Consider the following 19,756-nt stretch of genomic DNA (forward strand, 5'->3'; position numbering starts at 1 on the left):
GCGCGCAGCTCGAGCTGTCAGCGCTGCTGCTGGAGGACGGCGGCTCGGCCCTGGCCGCGGCTCTCACGGCCGCCTCGCTCGCGCTGGCGGACGCGGGCATCGAGATGTACGACCTAGTGGTGGGCTGCGCGCTGAGCCGCGGGCCCGAGCCGCCCGCCGCCTGGCTGCTGGACCCTACGCGCCGCGAGGAGGAGCGCGCCGCCGCCCGCCTCACCGTGGCGCTCATGCCGGTGCTCAACCAGGTAGCTGGCCTGCTGGGCAGCGGCGAGGCCAGCGCGGCCGACTGCTGGGCCGACGCTGTGCGTCTGGGCCTCGAGGGCTGCCAGCGGCTCTACCCCGTGCTGCAGCAGTGCCTGCTTAAGGCAGCCCGCCGCCGCGGGCGGGGAGCCACGGGAGCTACGGACCCCGAGACTTTGGCCACCACGGCCACCAACGCGGACTCTGGGGTCTGAGCACGGGAGCCGGGGCCAGACCCACCACAGCCATCCTCTTCAGCCTCCGGACCTGGGCACACTCACTGACTGGGGGACTTGGGGGTCGTGGGAAAAGACTGAGCACGGGGAAGGGACGAGGTTGCACTGGGATCCCTCACTGAGCCATTTCTTTTTATATGTTCATTAAAACACCCTTTGGTACCTTCCGGCAGAGGATGTCTGGGCGCCTGTGGGACCCCCCCCCCCTTCGGGTTATCAGCCTTCTCGCCCCATTTGGGTGCTTGTTCCCGAGTCTGTCTGAGGGACGAAGGGATCCCTGCGGTGTGCTGGGGATGCTGTAGGTAACCGGAGCCCCAGCAGAGGAGGAACTAGCCCTCCTGAGGCAGCTAGAAAGAGCAGGCAGGATGTTAGGCCCACCTAACCGGTGCAGCAGGCTGGGTTCACAGGCCAGCAGAGGGAGCAGCTTCCTTTATTCTCTGACCACAGACCAGGCCAGGAGGCAGCGTTTTGTGGGGTTCCGGGGCCTGGTGTGAAGGCCTTCAGCCAAAGGAGAGCCAAGGTTGGCACCATTTGAACGGGAGCAGCCCTATGGGGGAGGGGAAGGGCTCCCACCAGGGTGTCACTCACCAAAAACTTATATTTGGCCTCTTTCTGGGGAGACCCCCCTCCCCCCACTGGGCTTCACCAGATGTTCTCTCCCAGTTCTAGGGCTGTGGGGGTTCTCCCTTCTGCCAGGGGGCCCCAGGCAGAGCTGGAGGGGAGGCGGAGGACTCAGCCCCAGACGCAGTTAACCAGAGAAAAGAAATACAAACTTTAATTTTTTCCTTTCAACACAACACACTTCCAGAGCAGATTTGAAATACAGACACAGTATCATACCAGCAAGAAGACAGCTAGAAACTGGACATAAGAAGGAACTACACCTGTCTGAAAGGGCAGCAGGGGGCGGGGGAGAGCGGGGAGAACGGGACGGCGACCAAGGGCCTGCCTGCAGCCTCTACAGAGCAGAAGCGTCCACCAGAACCGCCGCCCATGCACGCACCACTGTGGGCCGGAATCCTGCAGGGGCTGGGAGGGAGGGGCTCACAGGAGGGCTAGTAGTGCAAACATGGAAGCCGCGGATCCTGGAAAGAGGGGAAACCTGGGTGACCTTCGGGCCTGGGAGGGTGGAGGAATGATGCCCCAGGAGGGGACGGGGGTCCTAGGAGTGGTGAGGCCTGAAAACCGTCCTGGAGCATCTCAGGGAGGAGTAATGAGGGATGAGCCCTGCCCGGACGCCTCCCCAATGCCCTCCTGCCGAGCCTCGCTACCAAGGGGATCTCACGGGGTGGGGGGACAGCACAGGTATGGGGGCTCCTGGCCTCGGCTCACTCCCCAGATCCAGACTCTAGGTCTGCACCTCGGGCTTCTGTAGAGGACGGAGGACACCCAGCTGGCTCCCTTGGTCAAGGAGTGGACAAGGTTGGCCGAAGAATATCAGTTCTACTGTAACAGCAGGGAGACTGGACGGCAGGTCACACGTGGCACTGGCTGGGAGGCCGCCAAGAAATACAAACACGAGAAAAGAAAAGGATCTGACCTGGGGAGGCCATAGGAGGGGTCCCGGGGCGTCTACTGGCTCCCTTCAGGGTCCGATGTGTGGTTTTTCATCTGTAAAGGGAAAAAGGTCATTCGGCTGTCTGGGGAGGAGCTAGTTAGAGCCCAACGAGAAGAGCCGGGCCGAGGTGGGCCTTCCTGGCATCTCTCCAGACCCGGCGCAGAGCTCTGCAGAGATGAGCTGCCCCGCCGGGGTCCCAGGCAAGGGGTCACGAGGAGCCCGGAAGAGGTGAGGGGCTGGGCCAAAGGGAGGGCACCCCAGTTCAGTTCATCCCCAGAGTGGCTGGGAGGAAGGGCAGGCCGGCTCTCTGCAGATGCCTTTCCAGGCCTGGCTTTGACACCCCCCCCCCCCAGTCCCCGCCATGGCATCGGGCCTGTAACGGGAGACCCCCCGGGCTTGGCTCATTCTAAACCGTCCTTGCTTTAAAATCCAACAAGGGCCTCGGAGGGCTCATCACCCCTTCGCTTCCTCTGGCCTCGGCTTCCAGGTGGAGCCTCCCACCCCGGGCAGGGATGGCGGGGACACTGGGAGAGCCTCCAAGGGCCCAGAGCCTCACCGCCTCCTCCGTGTCCGTGCTCTCCTCGGCGCTGTCGGCGTCCCTCCTGTTGCGGGCTCTGGGCTCTGGGCTCTCCTGGCCCCTGGGCTCCCGATGGGCCTCGGTCGCGGCACTCGAGGACGCCCCGCTGGCGGAGGCCGCCTTCTTCTCGCCGTCTTGGGGCCCTGCAGGGCGGCGCCACCTTTGAGGAGGCCGGGCCTCCACCCGCCCCCCGCGGGGCCCCCAAAGCCGGGGAAGCAGAACCCCAAGCCCGGCAGGCAGGGGGCCTCCTTACCTCCCAGCCGGTCTCGCCGCTGGTCCATGCGCTCCAGGCTCTCGAGCAGGCTGTCCACCTGGGCTTTGATCTGGCTCAGCTCCCCCTTGATGGAGTGCAGCTCCTCGGCTCTCACTGCGGGCAGAGGCACAACACGGCTCCGGCTCAGAAGGGGCTGGGCCGGGGGGGGGGCCGGACGCTCAGGGCCCCCCCGGGCCCCACTTACACTTTGTCCGGACGGGGGGCGGGTTGCTGCTCCGCGGGGGCACGTGGGGGTTGAGGCCGCTCTTGCCCCCCGTGCCCATGTGGGTGCGCCGGCTCTTGACGGGCGCTCGGTTGATGAGGGGGGGGATCCTCTGGTACTCGTAGACCCTGCAAGACAGAGCGGGGGCTCCCTGGGCGGGGTCCGGGCCTGGCTGCCGCCTCGCGGCCTGGGGCCCTGGGGGGGGGAGGACCCACCTGTAGGGGAAGTCTTCCCGATACAGCTCATAGTTCAGGTCACAGTTACTGCTGCAGAGGAAATAGACCAGACACGCGTCAGCAGGGGCACCCGGGGGAAACCGAGGCACGCAGCCGGGCGGAGGCCTCCTCGCGTGACCCCTGCCCGGACGCCCCCCCAGGCTCCCCGGGACGTCGCCGGCTTCTCGGCTCTCCCACGTCTGGCCTCCCGCCGTGTCCTCCTCCTCTGAGCTCCTGCTCGCTTCCGGGTCTTCCAAGGTCAGGCCGGGGAGGCCGCCAGGCCAAGACTCACTTCCCAGAGAACGAGGACAGCGAGGCGGCACTGACGGAAGCCCAGACTGGACAGAGGTCCCTGTCCTAGGCAGGGTCACCTCCCTGGGCCGGCCAAGGCCGAGGCTCCCCCGGAGGTGCACGCGGCGGCCCGAGCTAAGGGCCGAGGCGCGCTCGGGAGGAGGCCAAGAAGGTCTGGAATCCGCCGCACACTAGCCGAGAACCGTCTGAACATCCGCCACGGACGGCGCCGACTGGCAAGAGTGACCGAGACGGTCAAGTGTGGATTATAAAGAAAACGGGAAAATCTTCAGGAAAGAGTGAAGAAAGCAGAGGAAGAGCGAGGCCGGGAGGAAAGGACGGAGCCGAGAACTCCAACACTTAAGAGGGAGAAGCTGGAAAAGGGACGATTCCTTAGGAAAAAGCAGCCACCTTCAGTGCGGCGAGCGTCTGTGCGGACATTCCACTGCCAGCTGCTAAGCGAACAAGAGCTAACAGCGCGGTCTGAAGAGCAACGGGAGGCGAGCAGAAGGCCCGAGAGGAGGCCTGAAGGATGGAGGCCCGAGAGGAGGCCCCATCCCTCGCTGGGAGCAGAGCGCAAAGGCTCCTGGTTTTGAACCCTCACCTTCTCCCTCACTCCTAACTGGCAGAATGATAAGGGCTGGGCCATAGGGGATAAATGACTTGCCCAGGGTCACACAGCGAGGACCTCCTGGCTCTCTGTCCACTTTCTGAAGTGGCCCGTAAGGCCATCTGGGGTTCCAGAGTCTTCCTGTAGAAGAAGCGATGCTGGGCCCCAGCCGGGAAGGGAGGGAAGCAGGCGAGCGAGCAGCGCTATTTGCTCGGATGCCCGGCCCGAGGAGGCCGCTCCGTCCGTCCCAGAACAAGCCCACAAGGAGGCCGCAGCCTTTCCCTTCTCTCGCCAAGACAGGAGTCACGACGTGCTCCGCAGCCCCGCTGGAGCGCCAGCACAGGAAGAATCCAGAGAAGCGGGAGAGCCGCTGAGTGGAAACAATGGAATCAGAGCAGGAAGAGCCCGGGAGGCTGGAGAATCCCCAGAACATGAGGGCGTCTCCTCTGATGGGGACCCTCAAGATGGCCCCCGTCTAGCCAGGGCTGCTGGGCTTGGCCTGCAGAGCAGACGAAGGTACACCCCCAGCGCCTGAAGGCTGCTTTTTAGGGCGCAATCAGTTAAAGAAATGGGAGCAGAGAGGAGAGGGGCCTCGTGTCAATAGCTGCATCGGCCAAGGGGGGCTCAGGGAGCCCCAATGACCCCACTTCCTCCAGGAACTGGGGCAGGGCAGGCTTTTAAGAAGGAAAACACAGAGAAGTTTTTTTAAAGGAAACCAATAGAAGCATCTCAAATGACCATCTCCCTGATTCTGGTAGGCCAGCAGGAGGAGGGGGAGGAATGATGGAGGCCTAGAAAGAAGTGACCAGGGAGGAGCCTGCTGGGACAGCAGAAGCCGGCTGGGCTGGAGCTCAGCAGTACATGGGCCCGGCCTTCCCGGGCCCCTCCTCTCTTTCGCTCCCCTTCTACTGCCCCCATGAGGGCAGCTCCAGCTGTTGCCACACGTGCACCAGGAACCTCAGCCTCACTACTTGGGCAGCCAGGAGGAAGTGCCTCCACAGCTGGAGCATTGGTGGTTCAGTGGTAGAATTCTCGCCTGCCACGCGGGAGGCCCGGGTTCGATTCCCGGCCAATGCAGGAGCTAGAATTTTTTAGGTTCTTTCCTTCACTCCATTCTAAATTTAGTGTCTTCTTAAATTTGTCCCCTAGAGAAAAGGGTGGATTTTAGGGAAAGGAGCCAAGCTCAGAATCATACCAGCTTCAAAGGCCAAGAAAGAGGGGAATGTCCAAAGCAGGAACAAAGGCAGCAATGCCTCCTCTAGGCCAGGAACCTCTAGGATTTCCCCTTGGGATTTCTCAGAGGGCTGATGGGCAGGACACCCCTCACCCCAAGTTCCTACTTTTCCCTCCTCAGCCCAGGAGAGTAGCATAGCAAACAGAAAATTAGAAAAGAAGAATAGACATTCTGACCAAGGATTCTGTATTGCTGGCAATCAACATTTAAAGTGCCTTCTATGTGCCAGGCCCTCTGCCAAGCCCTGGGGGCACAAAGAGCCAAAAGACAGCACCTGCCCTCAAGGACCTCCCAGCCTAACAAGCAACAAGCAAAGCAAACCTATACAAACTACAGGCAGGAAAAATAGGAAATGATAAAACAAGAGAAGGCACTAGAATTAAGAGGGGCTGAGAAAGACTTTCTGAGGAAGCCAAGGAAGTGAGGAGGGGGAAGAGGGGTCCTTTTGGGAAGAAATCATAGAAAACGCTCAGAGCCAAGGGGTAGAGTCTTGTGGGAGGAACAGCAAGGAGGCCAAGTGTTACTGTACACAAGAGCTAGTGCCAGGAAAAAAATCTAAGAAGCTTAGAAAAGAGAGGGCTATCTTATGAAGGGCTTTGATAACCAAAGGGTTTTGTATAGGATCCTAGAATGAGAGGGAGCCCCTGAAGCTTTCTGAGTAAGGGGGTTGTGGGGGCGGTGCTGTGAGCATTCCTGCACTTTCAGAAAAGTCCTCTGGTGACTGGAGGATGGACTGGAATGGATGAGAAATGAGACAAACACTCTGCCACCCCAGTGGGCATGAAGAGACCAGAGCCTGCACTAGGGGTGGTGGCAATGTCAGGAGAAAACAGGGCATATTCAGGGGATGCTGTCTTGCCAGGAGCTTGGATATGGGGGCTGATAGTGAGGAATCCAGGATGAACCCTGGGTTGTGAGCCTGAGGATGTTGCTCTCTATGGGAATAGGGAAGGCAGGAGGGTGGTAGAGAGTTTAGGGGGAAAGATGGGCTCTGTTTTGGACATGCTGAATCGAAGATGTCTACTGAACATCTGTTTGAATATCTGAGAGGTAGAGAGATGAGAGAATCGAGGTCAGCAGAGAGATTGGGGCAGGAGATGTCAATTGGAGAATTATCATCATGGAGATGGTAATTAAATTTGGACATCAATCAGCAGCTACAGCTATCATTCAGGTAATGGCTCAGTTCTTGATCTATTAGAGGTCTGGATTCAAATTCATCACACAGGCTATATATATTTGGATTAGCACATCTCTGATGTCAGCCTAGAAACTGGATCTGATTTAGATAAATGTTGATGCTATTCTTCAAACTTCTGAACCTCATCTACAGCAGGGAGACTTGATTTGCCAGAAAGGGAAAAGAAGAGGAAAGGAATAAAGGAGAAAGAGAGATATATAGATAAATGAATAGACAATAAGATCATCTCAGCTAAATCTTTCACTGACCCTTAAGTCATCCCATTTCCTCCTTTAATCCTACTTTGGTAAAGACTGTACGACCCATAAGGGCAATTTATGTGAACTTTGAATCTCTTCCCATGATCCATATAATGCCCTTTAACCACTAGGTACTTAATAAATGGTGGTGGAATGAATGAGGCCTCTATGACCTCTGCCTGCAGAGATCTCACCCCTCCTAACCATGAGCAGCAGACCCCCATCATCACAAATTCTAGAGCATCTGTTTGGTAAATCTTCACAATCGCCTTCATTCTCTATCCCTTAGTTTCTAGAATTGCCTCTCCCTGACAATCCTGCCCACGGGGCACCCATGACCATTAAAGCCAACAGCCCTCAGAAGTCAGCATCTCTAAGGAAGGGTGGCCAGAAGGAAGGCAGATGGAAATGATGAGAAGACAATAAAGAATGGCAGACAGTAGCACTCCACTGAGCAGCTTTTTGGATGACACCAAGAACAGGATCAATGACAGAAGGTGTCCAGATCTAATGGGTCAGAGCTGGCTCCCATCACTGACCAAGAAAAAGGGAGCTGCCAACAGAAGAGATTATGAAAAAGAAAGCACATCTTTGCCCATCTGGCCCAAAGCACTCCTGGGCTATCCCCATGGCAACAAGCAATTAGCTCCATGAGGCTGGACACTCATGGCGGAATGACCAGTGTCAACTGGGGATCCTGGGTTCCCTGGCTGTGATCTCAACCCCAGTGTCCCTTAGAAGAACATTCTCATGTCCTTTGGTATTTTCTCCATTCCCTTCCCTTCCCCTCCCCATTCAGAGGAGCCTGCCCTCATTTCATGCTGGGTTCAGGGTCATCCATCTGTTTTCCTATCAGGATAAAGATTTCTCAACTCTCAATCCCAAATCTAATGAAGATGAAAGAACCAAGCAGACTCCTCGATACCACAGGTGGCTGGTGTGGGGGATGCCTCTACTCACCCTCCTAGGATAGGCTAAATCAAGTGTTGGGAACAATGGGAGAGCTGAGACCAGGAGCCACGTCCTGGTCTCGGAGGGGAAAGCCTGGCTGGCTTTGTGCATCTAGCCACAGCTAAGGCTTCAAAAGCATCAGTCCCCAAATTCCCATTTAGGAATGTTCCCAGGTGGTTCCCCCAAAGCTCCACATCCCTACCCTGGCCAGCATATGTTCCTTTGGGTGACCTACAGGGAGTGGTGGCGAACCGTGCTTTGTGTGGGGTCAGCAGCCATCAGCACCAGGGGATTCTGGCCTGGGAAAACCAACTAGAGTGAAGAGCCTATGGGCCCCTGGCTGGCACAAGTTATGGACCCCAGACACCATGGAACCTTGCCCCCCCACTCTCCTTGGGCCCCTCAGCCAGCTGCCCCCAAAGCTCTAAAGGAGACTCACTGATAGAGGGTAGCGCTGTGCTGTCGCTTCTGGCCAGGCCGGGCCCGGCTCCCCTTGGGGTCTCTGGCCATGTCTAAATCTAGAAAGAAAGAAAAGGAGGGAGAGAAAGCCATCAGAAGTGTGAGAAAGCATGCTGGGGGGGGGGGAGCTGAGCAGAGAGCCTAAAATTTTAAAAATTCACAAAGATGTCAGAGGCAGTTAGAGGCTTCAACTCAAAGCTGTGTTGCATCCCTATATATGTGTCCCCTTTGGGGACCAGGGATCAGAGCCTCCCCAAATCAAAAGAACTTTTACATTATGAGGTCTGAACCTGAGAACTGCTTTAACTGGCCCTCCTGGAAAAGCTTAGTTTCAAAAAAGAAAATCTCTATGAAAAACAAATGGTGTTTCCTCTCCAACCTCAGGTCAGTGATCTGCATATCTCCTCTCCCAGGCCCTGGAACCAAGAGGCAACTGAGAAGCACCATCAGGGCCTTCTCTACTCCAGGAAAAAGAATCTCAGTGCAAAGGCTACAATGTGAGAAAGTCTAAGGAGCTGCTCCCTCCAGTATTCTGTGGGGCTGAAGGAGACCTATAAGCAACAGGGACATATCCCAGCCCCAATCCCTCTCCAAGCAGCTCCTGGGGGTAAGCAAAACAGGGCCTGAAACCTCACAGATCACAGATGTACTGGAGAGGTAACCACCTGCCACTGGCTCATGGTCCTCCTGCTCAGGGCAGGCATGAGGTCCAGTCCTAGAAGCATTAAGACCTCACAGTTGAGTTCCAGAAGTGCAGACCTGCCCAGCACTGGAGCTTAGGTTTCTCAGGGAAAGAGTCAAAAGAAAAATTAAAAGGGATTATGAGGGCCTGTTTTTAAATTCTCTTCCTGGTTTTTACTGAAAAAAAAAAAAAATCAACAAACTGACAGTTGGATTAAAAAAAAATCTGTTTAGGGTAGAGATCTTCAATAGCTTTAGATTCTCTAATTCAACCCCTTCGTTTTACAGATGGGAAACAGAGATAAAAAGATGCAGTGACTTGTCACACAATTTAGTGTCAGAGTTGTTATCTTCATTTTAATTCAATTTTATTTTTAGTTCCAAATTCTCTCTCTCTCACCTCCACCTTCCTCATCCATTGAGAAAACAAAGCAAACAAAAACAGTTACAAAAATATATGATAAAGAAAATCACATCACCACATTATCCATTTTCTTCCACCCCAACATGCTTTGGTCTGTCCTGAGCCTGTCAGCTTGGTCAGAAGGTGGCAGCACCTTTCACTAGGAGTCCTCTGAACTTGTGGTTGGTCATTCGTTGGTCATGAGAATTCCTACATCTTTTAAAGTTATCTTATCTTTACAATATTATTTTCTTGGTTCTGGTCATTTGACTCGGCATTAGTTCACACAAGTCTTCCCAGGTTTCTCAGGAAACTAACCCCTTCTTCATTTCTTACAGTGCAATAGTATTATTCTATCACGTTCGTATCCCAAGACCTGATCAGCCATTCCCCAATTAAATGAACATCCTCTCAATGTCCAATTCTTTGCCACCACAAAGAGCTGCTAGAAATGTATATACACATGGGTCCTTTATCTCCTTTTCTGGTCTGAGTTGTGATATGAACTTCTGACTTCAGTTTTCTCTACTAGTTTATTTTATACTGAAAACCACTTTAACTAATTGAAGTCATAGCAAGAATTATTTTAACAGACAAAAAATAGGCTTATTAGCATGATGTAAACTGATCATGAGGTAAAGAAAAAATACCCTCCTCCCCCCCCAGCCAATCATTCAACAATTATCAATTAAATAGTAAGCACTTACTATGTGGGAGATGCATTCCTAAACACTGGGGATACAAAGAACCAAAGACATTCTTTCTTTGCCCCCTAAGAAGTTCACATTCTACTGGAGAAGATGTGCAAAAAGTCTTACATACAAGACCTACACAGTATAAGTGGAAGGTAAGCTCAGATGGAAGAGGAGTGATCTGAGGAGGAAGGGAGCCATCAGGGTCAGGAGGAGGCAAGGAGAGCACATTGCAGGCCTGGGGCACAGCCTGGAGCTGGGCATGGAGGGACAAGGAGAATGCTGGCAGTGCTGGGAAGTTGTAACGGTCACTGAGAAGGGCATTCTGGTGGTTGTGTGAATGAAGAGAGCTCAGGGAGACTCTAGGCTAGCAATGGCAAACCTTTTAGAAACTGAATGCCCAGACTGCTACCCTCAAGCCACATGGGCACCCCTGCCTTACCCCAGACAGAGGAGGGAGGAAGTGCTCCCATTGGGCTGCTGGGCAGAAGGCAGGTCATGTGAAAAATGCCCTCAGGTGTGTGTGGAGAGGGGGAGGGGTAGCTCCGGCACACTCAGGCACATGTGCCGTAGGTTCACCAACACAGATCTAGGTGATATTTCCTACAGAAAAAAAGGGGCAGGTTTGCAAGAAGGAGGAAGGCAGTCTGGGACATGTTGAGAAAAGGACACCCTAATCTCAAATTATTGTTGGAACCAAGTAAAGGCTGAGGGAGGACAGGAGGTCGAGTCCCATCCTGAAGTCCAGCTGAACCTAAGGAGATGGCCTGTAAGAAGGCATTTGACTGAGTGTCAGGGTGGTGTGAAGCCTTCTCTGGGGGGGTATAAAGCACCCCAGATCCACTAACATAGTTACCAAGTGCAAGAGTTCCTCTCCTCGAGGAATTAGCAATACAGCAGGGAGTCAAGCCACTCAATTTCCAACCACTAACATAAGATTCAATTGGGCAAACAGAGCTTACCAGATGGAGAACTCCAAAAGGGAGAAAGTTCAGGCCAGGGGGACTCAAAGGGCCCAAGGAAGGGCCCTTGGCAACTCCCAAGATAGGAGCAGCCCTCCCCAGCCTTCACCTCAAAGCACCCCCTGCACCAGACAACCAACAGGGTCAGATTTGGTGCTGAAACAGAGACAGGTGATAGAGGGTGGACTTCCCCCTTCTGGGGAACCCTCTACCATCATCCCTCAGCTATGACACTAGAGAGGAGACCAGAGGCCCCTATTGCACTGCTGAGCTCCTAGCCCTTCCAGCCTCCAATCTCTCTCCTTTTTTCTGTCTCCTGACCATCGCATGGCCATTTAGCCCTTTGGGGCCTCTCACAGAGGCATTACAATTAGTGTCTCAGACTCCAGGCTCAACAGAATGTCCAAATTAACACTTCTCATGGTGGAGGTGGGCTTCTATCACTGCCTACTTCCATCATGATGAGTGCTAATTTGGTCTTACACTCTATGTACTTATCACCTATGTTTCACACTGAGATAAAGGGCATTCCAGGGAGATAATGAGACTTCTCTGCCTGGAACACCCCCAAAGAACCCAGAGGTAGACTATTCAAAAATATGCAAACCCTGATCCACCTCTGGGGCTACTCCATCAGCCTCGAGATTATTTCACTGCCTTAACCTCTTCTTCAAATAAAGATTTTCCTACCTCTGCACAAGAACAGAGTTTTGAGCCTTCCATTCATGGGATATGACTCTGCTACAAACTTTAGAATGTTTTTCCCACAACACTCAAATCTGGAGCTCATCAATATTCAATGGCTCCCTACTCTTTTTAAGATGAAATACTAACCAAACTGGTGCATCTCTCCTCTACAATTGTTCTCACCTCCCTGGCCAGCTTGGCTTACACACATCACATAGACTCCAGCCCAAAGGACCACAGTCAATGTTCCATCCCTAGCCTCTCCTCAGTGGCTTGCACTTAGAGGCTGTCAAATTGAATTAGTATAGAATGCAAGACTTTTATCCCATTCCCTCCTTCCAAAATTCCACTCAGGTGGCTTCACCTTCTAGTAAGCCTCTTTGATCCTTTTCAGCCCCTCTTCTTTATCAAATTATCTTCATTTACTTGCCCATATGCACATTGTATCCCCTCAATAACAGGTAAGGTCCTTGACAACCAAGATTGTTTTGCCTGTCTTTGTCTAATGCCTAGTCATGCAGCTTGCAAAGAGGAAGCATCAAACAAATCAATGTTTGTTCTACTAAATGTAATTGAAGGCATAAAAAGGGGCTGGCCAGATTCATCTTGCTCCCAAACTCTGAGGCTCAGTCATAGGGTTAAAGTTGGAAGTGATCTAGTTCAATCCCCTCATTAAATGCATGAGCTCACTGAGGCTCAGATTCACAGCTCATTAGTGCCTGAGTCCAGACTCAAAGCCAGATCTTCTGACTCCAAGGCACATATTTTCTTTGGGACAAACATAAACAAGTAGACCATCTTACAAGCTCAGGACCAAATTAAAAGGTCTCAGAGTAGTACTAATGAAAATCAGAATATAGAACTAAAAGCCAGCTGAATTCTTCAGTTTCCTTTTTTGGTGAGTTTTTTGAGCAATCTAATGGAAGGTCCTTTCAGCAGCTCTAAGAAGCCCATGTTTAGGTAGTCGATCACCAACAAGCATTTTATTAGGCCCCTACTCCACACCAGGGATGCAAAGATGAGCAGAGATAGCCCAGATCCACCTGAGGGGGATGGAATGAACATGATGTCCGTGAGAAGCATATTGAGATGACTAAGCAATCTGGAGAGACAGGAAGCCTCATTATCTGACTTTGGGCAGCCTCTTTATTGAGGATGGACATCTCCTCTGCCTTCCTTTCAAATCCAGGATTACACCAACTAGTCCTCCCATCTTCCCTGGAATTCCAACTCTGTCTTGGATCTTCTTTTGTGGCTTGAGAAGGCAAGTCTTTTTCCAATATACTTTTTCATAGTCACAGAAGCTCTTGAACTTAACCCTGGAGAGAAATCAAGTTGTCTAGGGAACACTACCTTCCAAATCTGACCTAATAATGATTTGGCACAGCTTTTACCGTTCAAATGACATCTGGCCAAGGAATGAACCAATGGGGAAAGAATGAGAGAACCAGCTTGGCTGTTGGATGATTAATTTTTCAGCCACTGAAACTCAAGACCAGTGGTTCAGATAGGGAAGGAGTTGCTATCTTTGATGGAGGCAGCACTCATGCGAGTGAAATATATCTCCTTGAAGGAGGTCTTTCAACACTGACTAGTAATGAACACTGCCTTGGGTGGTGGTAGTGGTGGTGGGGTGGCAGCTAGGTAGCTCAGTGAATGAGAGCCAGGCCTAGAGATGGGAGGTCCTGGATTCAAATGTGGCCTCAAACTAGCTGTGTGACCCTGGTCAAGTCACTAAACCCCATTGCATAGCCCTTACTGCTCTTCTGCCTTGCAACTGATACTTAGTATTGATTCTAAGATGGAAGATAAAGGTTTTTAAAAAATGTACACTGCCTTCTTCAATAAAGACAAATTAAGAATTGTGCTGGTAGAAACTTTCGGGAGTCAGGAAAATTCTCCTGTGTCTGTCTTAGGACCTATAAAATAGAAATCTAATTCAAGGGAATCCTGTCTTCATGACTCCCAAAGCCACTGAAAGATTTTGAATAATTGGCCGAGCTGAAGTCTGAGCTGACCCTTGAACTCAGGGAAGGAGTAACAATTTCAGACTGGCAGTATATCTTCTGAAGAGATGGTCATGAAGTCAAGGCTGTCTCTGAAGCATCCTTTCCTTAATCCTGTGCCAGCAGCAGCCTTTGCAGAGACGGGGCTCTCACTAGCTTCAAATAGAATTGAAGCTCAAATCGTTCTTCAGGATCAGCTTTCTTCACTGCCTCAGTTTCCTCATGGCACTGCTTTTGAAGAATCATCTCCAATAGTTCCCAAAGAGTTGAGCTCCAATTCTTTTTCCCTCCTTGAGGGACCATTAGAGAGATCTTGTGCTTTTGAAGTAAAATAAGATCCATGTTATGTGGTTTCATTTGAACCAGAAGAATGATATACAAATAAAATAAAAAGATTTCTGCAAAGAGGACTTAAAAAGAAGCGTGACTGATTGAGGTCTTCAGAGCTCACCTACTCCAAATTCACCCTTTCTTGTGAGTTTGATTTATTCCATTAATGGGATAATCCAAAACCTTCTCTGCTCCCACTCCCCTCCCCTCCCCTCCCCCTTCAAATATCTGAAGGACCAGAATGGGGAGGAGGGATCTAAAGACCCATTCTGTTTGGATCAGATAGCCCAGGGGTGGCCAAGAATGGAAATGTCTTAGATTGGGGGTAATCGCAAGTAGAACAGGCTGCCTTGTGGGGTGAGAGGTCTCTCCTCTACGGAAGTCTAAAAAAAGGATGACTTCTTAGATACTTTATTTTAAAAAAAAATTTTCCCAGAAGGCTTTTGTTTTCACATCCATCATTTTCCAATATACTCTTCCCCCACTCCCCCAGGTGTTCTCTACCTCTCCACTAACAGAAAGGAGGCCATTTGGTCCCTTCTCCTTGGGACCATGCCCGGGCATTACAATCACTCAGAGCTCAGCTCCCATTCCTTGCTATGGCTGTGGTCACTTCTCCCAGCTCCACTTACTTCAGAGTCTTTTCCATGTTTCTCTGAATCCCTTGTATGCACACACTGATGGGGACTCAGGACCAAACATCCGTCCAGAGGATGGCTACTCCTAAGGTTAGCCCTAGAGCCCAAAGTAGCAGTCTCCCTTCTAGGGGGCCCTGACCTTTAAGTGTGAACATCAATAGGAGATGCAGAGAGGCACGAGCCCTGAGACTAGAAAAGAAGTCAGCAACCAGGCTACACTTATAACTTGGTGTTTGCTATAGGGTTGTTTTGGGGGGAGGGAAAGAGGGGAATCTGCAATTTCCCCAGGGCAGTTAAGAAACTCCCACTACCAATGTAGATGAACAACTGTTCCGTAACTTCTAGTCTGAGAAAATTAGCTCTCATCTCAATTCCCAAATCCACCATTTATTCCATTATTCTCCAACTGGTTGGTACTCACATTGCTTCTAGTTTTTTACGACCCTAGAAGTGCTGCTCTGAACATGCATGAATTCATCCGGACTTTAGCTGCCTCGAGAGGTGGCCCCAATGTGGGAATCAAGGACCCAAGGAAAGGCACCATTTAGAACCTTTTCTCACATCATTTCAAATTATTTTCCAGAACAGGTGGGCCAAGACTTCCCACAGCTTCTCCAGGCCTTACTTTCATCTTTTATCCTCTGACAATTTGTGGGGAATTCTCTTGGGAGAGTGAGCGAGGCTGCTCTTTCAGGTGGCTGCTGATGGGTTTTGGCTCCTTTGAAAGCGGCTTCTCCCCTCTGACCTCGTGTATCTGCCTGGATGAGAAAGCCACTGATTCTAACTGAGAAGCCTGATCTGCCAACATTTCTGGGCCATGTCCCTCTTCTGTGTGCGGCTGGCCTTCCTTCCTCCACTGGGCTCTTAGAGCTAGTTGAGCTGTAACTAAAGAAAGCTTCCTGCCTGCCCAGCTCTGACCTGTCTTGGAGGACCTTCTCCTATCTGGTGGCTTCTGCCCACTCTTAACATTGCTTCTTTTACAAATGGCCTTATAGAGTTCTGTTCCTCATGCCGTCATCATTCCATCTTTCCTCTGCTGGCTCTCAAAGTTCAATGGTTAAATTCAGGCTCCAACACTTTTCCACCAGCCATCTCACTGACATGAGAGGTGTGGCGGTCAGAGGGCAAGAGATGCTGGGAATAAGCTGGGTTTCTGTTCCTCCTGGAGAATGAAAGTCCTTTCTTTATTCTCCCTTAATGGGTAATTATGCCAACTTGCACTGGCAAAGTGCCTTCTACTTGGCTAAAAACTTCCATACCTCAGCTGTGAAGTGGGTAGTCCTGGACATATTCTCTTCTGATGAATAAGGGAAGTGACCCACGGGAAGTCTTTCCCACCCCCTCTTCATTCTAGTGCCCTCCCTCTATTAAGTATCTCCCCTTTAGCCGTCTAGAGCTCATTTGCACAAAGGTATGCTTGTTGTTAGATCACAAGCCCCTTGAGAGCAGGGACTATCTTTGCAAAAGCTTTGGATGGTGCCAGGCATGCAGTAGGTGCTTAATGAATGCTGATTTGCCCAAGCCCCCCTGCAGGTTATTAACAGAGCCAGGATTATAACCTAGGTGGCTGGATTCTCAGTTCTGTCTGAGTTGCTTAGTTCAGGCATCTAGGTGGTATAACATTGAACCTGGAATTAGGAAGACCAGAGTTCAAGTCCAGCCTCTAACACTAGCTATGTGATCCTGGGCAAGTCACTTAACCTCTGTTTGCCTTGGTTTCCTCATCTGTAAAATGGATATAATCACAGCACCTATCTTTCAGGGTTGTTGTAGGGCTCAAATGAGATCTTTGTAAAGAGCTTTGCAAGCCCTAAAACATTATATAAGGGGAGGCTCAGTGGATTGAGTCAGGCACAGAAACAGGAGGTCCTGGGTTCAAATCTGACCTCAGACACTTCCTAGTTATGTGACCCTGAGCGAGTCACTTAACCCTCATTGCCTAGCCCCTACCCTCTTCTACCTTAGAACCAATGCTTAGTATTGATTCCAAGATGGAAGGTAAAAAAAATTCTATAAGGGCTATTATTATTATTGTTGTTTTGCCAGCGTTCTTATCAAAGGCCTAGCCTCCCTCATTCCTCTTCAACAACCAGCATATTCCATATCAGTTTTCCTTAGAAGACATGGAAGCTGTATTGGCCCCCCTGAAGGACAACAGTGCCAGGCCATCCCTGATACTTCAGCTTCTTGTGCTCCCTCCCCTTCCCAGGCTGCCTGCCGAGGGAACCAGAGTGTGGTCTCTGGTGCTGCCTCATCTAGAGGGAGAGGAAAGTGCCCCGAGGGCCAGGCTAGACCAGGGAGGTCCTGGCCTCTACTCTAGACTCAGATACTTCCTAGCGGTGTGACCCAGGATAATTCACTTAGTGCCAGTCACCTAGCCTTTGCCCCTGACCTAGAATTGTCATTTGGACAGAAAGCAGGGGTTCCTAAAACAAGAAAGATCTGGAAGGCATCTGAACCTTCAAGTTTAAGCCCCTGCCTCACTTTACAGGTAAGGGAACGGAGTCTGGAGCCAGTTAAGGAAGCCCTCCTGACGCCAGGCCTGGCATCTCTCCACCGTGCCACTTGGCTGCTGCCGACTAAAGCTATCATTACCCTGAAAAAACCTTATTCACGTACGGGCCGGCCCTGCAACCTGCCACTGGGTGCTCTGAGCCCGGCCACACCCGAGCGATGGCAGGCCCAAACAAGCTTCCCCCAAGTGGAAGGAAGCCCCCTTGACCCCCAAGAGGCCGTGCGCGTCACCCCAGGGCCGGCCCGTATCTGCTCTACAGAAAAACCTCAGCCAGAGTCATGGCAGACGCGCCTCTGCCCTATCCTACGCCGTGCCTCACGCGGGATGGTTCCAAGGAGCCACTTCAGAGTCACATGAGTTTTGTCCATTATCTGTGAACTTCCAAACCTGACGGCCACAACCACACATGTCTGTTTAGAGCAGGCTGAACACACTGGACTGGTTGGGTAGTGGCCGAATCCCTTCTACGGAGGGCTACCCACGGCGGCTCTGGCCAGTCCTCTCCAGCAGGGGCCCAAAAGGTTATCTCCCTGCGACAGGCAGCCCCGCCATAGGCCTGCCCCTACCTAGGAGGAGACGGTGCGGCGGGAAGAGGTGACAGGGAGGGACAAAGGGGGGCAAGACAGAAATGATGAAGAGAACTTTCAGCAAAGCATTTAAAAGGGCCCCAGAGCAGGAAGCCGGGACCTTGTATGGCATGGGGCCCCCTTCTGGCAGGCTAGGAAAGCCTAAAGACCCTCCTCATGAAAGGTACTGCCTGTTTCAGGCAGCCATGAGGAAGCATGAAGGTGGCATCTTTTTCTTCAACTCTATTCACAGACCCCTTGAAAGCTTGTGGGTCTGCAGACTCTGGGCTAAAGGCTCCTGCCATAAAGGGGAAAACAACGTGAGCACCAGGCAGGGGCTCCTGCCAGGGTCCAGAGGGCCGACCACCAGCCAGAACTCTACCTGGAATGTCGGCCATTTCTCTTTAGATGAACACAAGGCATGTCCCATAGTCTCTCTCCTCCATTCATTTTCATTGTAAGGCTATGGAAGGAGGAAAAGCATTCATCCCAACCTACAAAGGCTCAAGGACACCAGACTGAGGCCTGCGGGGAGTCCAGGAGGCCGGGCACGTCCATCAGGCGTTTCATTGTGGAAGAAGGTAAAGAAAGAACAAAGAGGAGGCAGAAGAAGGACGAGCACCACCTCCAAACGAGGCCCAGCATCCGGGCAGGGAGCAAATGGAGGAGGGATGAAGTACTTCCCACCAGGAAGGCCTGGCCTTTCGGCTGTGCCGGGACTCTCCCTTCCAGGGAAGCAGGGAGGCCCGGCAGGACACTCACCTGAGACTTCTTCGAGGAGGGACAACGGGAGGCCCAAGGGCTCCCCCCCACCAGGCTTATGGGCTCCTCATGGGTCATCCTTCCCAGGGCCTAAAACCTTTATCCTCTCTATGGACTAAGCACTGGCTCAGAGCAGAAGGGCGGGAAGGGCTGGGCTGCTGCAAGCCAGGCTGGGGTGGTGGAGATAAAGTGAGGGGAGAGCCAGGGAGAAGGGGAGAAGCCCAGGCCCCAGAGGCCACCACGCTGTGACCTGATGGAGTCTCCACCATGCTCCCAGGCCGGCCTCCTGAGGTCCTGCAGGCATTACCTCTGGCATCGCTGGGAACTCTCTCGTGGGCCGCTGCTGTTCTCAGTCCATAGTGGGGGGTTTCTTACAAATAGGAAGCCCGGGGTGGGGGGAGCGGGGAGGAAGAAGGCCCGAGAGGCCCCGAGCTGCTCCCGTCCTTTCCGCCAAGTGCCCAGAGCTGAGCCCAACCCACCCATTTTACAGACGAAGCTGCTGAGGGCACACGGAGACGAGATGGCGGAGGGAAGCAAGGGGCGGCACCAGGCCGGCCTGCGCACAGCCAGGGGAAACCAAAGAAAGGCCTTCCTGCCTGCCAGCGGCCCCCTACCAACTGCAAACTCCGGGGAACAAAGGAAACTTGGCCCGAGGGATGCGGCCGGGAAGTGCTCCAGGCCCCCTCTCCAGACACGCCTACCCGAGGAGCAGGTGTCGCAGCCAAGTCCCCAGCCTAGCCCAGCCCAGGCCCTGCCCCCGGGGCCCCCCCGGGGAGCCAACTGCCCCAGCCCAGTCTCTCCCCTAGAGGCCCTCCAATTGTCTCGAGAGCCTCATCTTCCCTGCAGGATCGGGGTGTCCCTGGCCCCTCTGCGGGCAGGGGGCAGGGGAGGGGAGGAGGGGAGTCTGGGGGCCTTCTGACGACACACTAAGCAGCAGCTGAGGAGGCCCGTTTTACAGACGGCAAGGCTGGAGCTCAGGAGGACTATGGATTTGGCCAAGGTCACCTCGGGAATCTCTGGCCCGGGTGCAATAGTCTGAACGGGAAGGTCGGGGGAGGGGGGTTGCCCACCCACCCACCCACACACCCACACACCCAGCCCAGACCCCAGCAATGACCTCCTCAGACGCCGGGTCTCCTCCCGCTCGGGCCTCGGTTTCCTGGGGGAAAGGCCGCTGCGGGGCGACGGGTTCCAGGAGAGCTTGGGGAGGGGGTGCGGTGGGGGGAGGGG

General features: G+C 52.9%; 2 protein-coding genes and 1 non-coding gene across 3 annotated transcripts in view; 2 read left to right on the plus strand and 1 right to left on the minus strand.

Annotated features, from left to right (window-relative positions):
- The window catches only part of EXOSC6 (exosome component 6), a 5,714-nt gene extending 5,069 nt beyond the window's left edge, over positions 1–645 (plus strand). The window contains exon 2 of the mRNA XM_044659362.1: positions 9–645. Coding sequence (XP_044515297.1) covers positions 9–452 — 444 coding nt within the window. The 3' untranslated portion in view covers positions 453–645. The remainder of the gene's footprint in view (positions 1–8) is intronic.
- A 576-nt stretch (positions 646–1,221) lies between these two features.
- Positions 1,222–19,756, minus strand: part of LOC123233213 (heterogeneous nuclear ribonucleoprotein C-like) — a 23,486-nt gene continuing 4,951 nt past the window's right edge. The window contains exons 2-8 of the mRNA XM_044659363.1: positions 8,265–8,343; positions 3,300–3,350; positions 3,067–3,212; positions 2,862–2,975; positions 2,588–2,751; positions 2,014–2,084; positions 1,222–1,558 (exon numbers count right to left, since the gene is read on the minus strand). Coding sequence (XP_044515298.1) covers positions 2,046–2,084; positions 2,588–2,751; positions 2,862–2,975; positions 3,067–3,212; positions 3,300–3,350; positions 8,265–8,343 — 593 coding nt within the window. The 3' untranslated portion in view covers positions 1,222–1,558; positions 2,014–2,045. The remainder of the gene's footprint in view (positions 1,559–2,013; positions 2,085–2,587; positions 2,752–2,861; positions 2,976–3,066; positions 3,213–3,299; positions 3,351–8,264; positions 8,344–19,756) is intronic.
- Positions 5,207–5,277, plus strand: TRNAG-GCC. Its single transcript has one exon. It is a non-coding gene; the product is annotated as a tRNA-Gly (tRNA).

The sequence above is a fragment of the Gracilinanus agilis genome, chromosome 2 (genome assembly GCF_016433145.1).
Source record: "Gracilinanus agilis isolate LMUSP501 chromosome 2, AgileGrace, whole genome shotgun sequence".
Classification (NCBI taxonomy): domain Eukaryota; kingdom Metazoa; phylum Chordata; class Mammalia; order Didelphimorphia; family Didelphidae; genus Gracilinanus; species Gracilinanus agilis.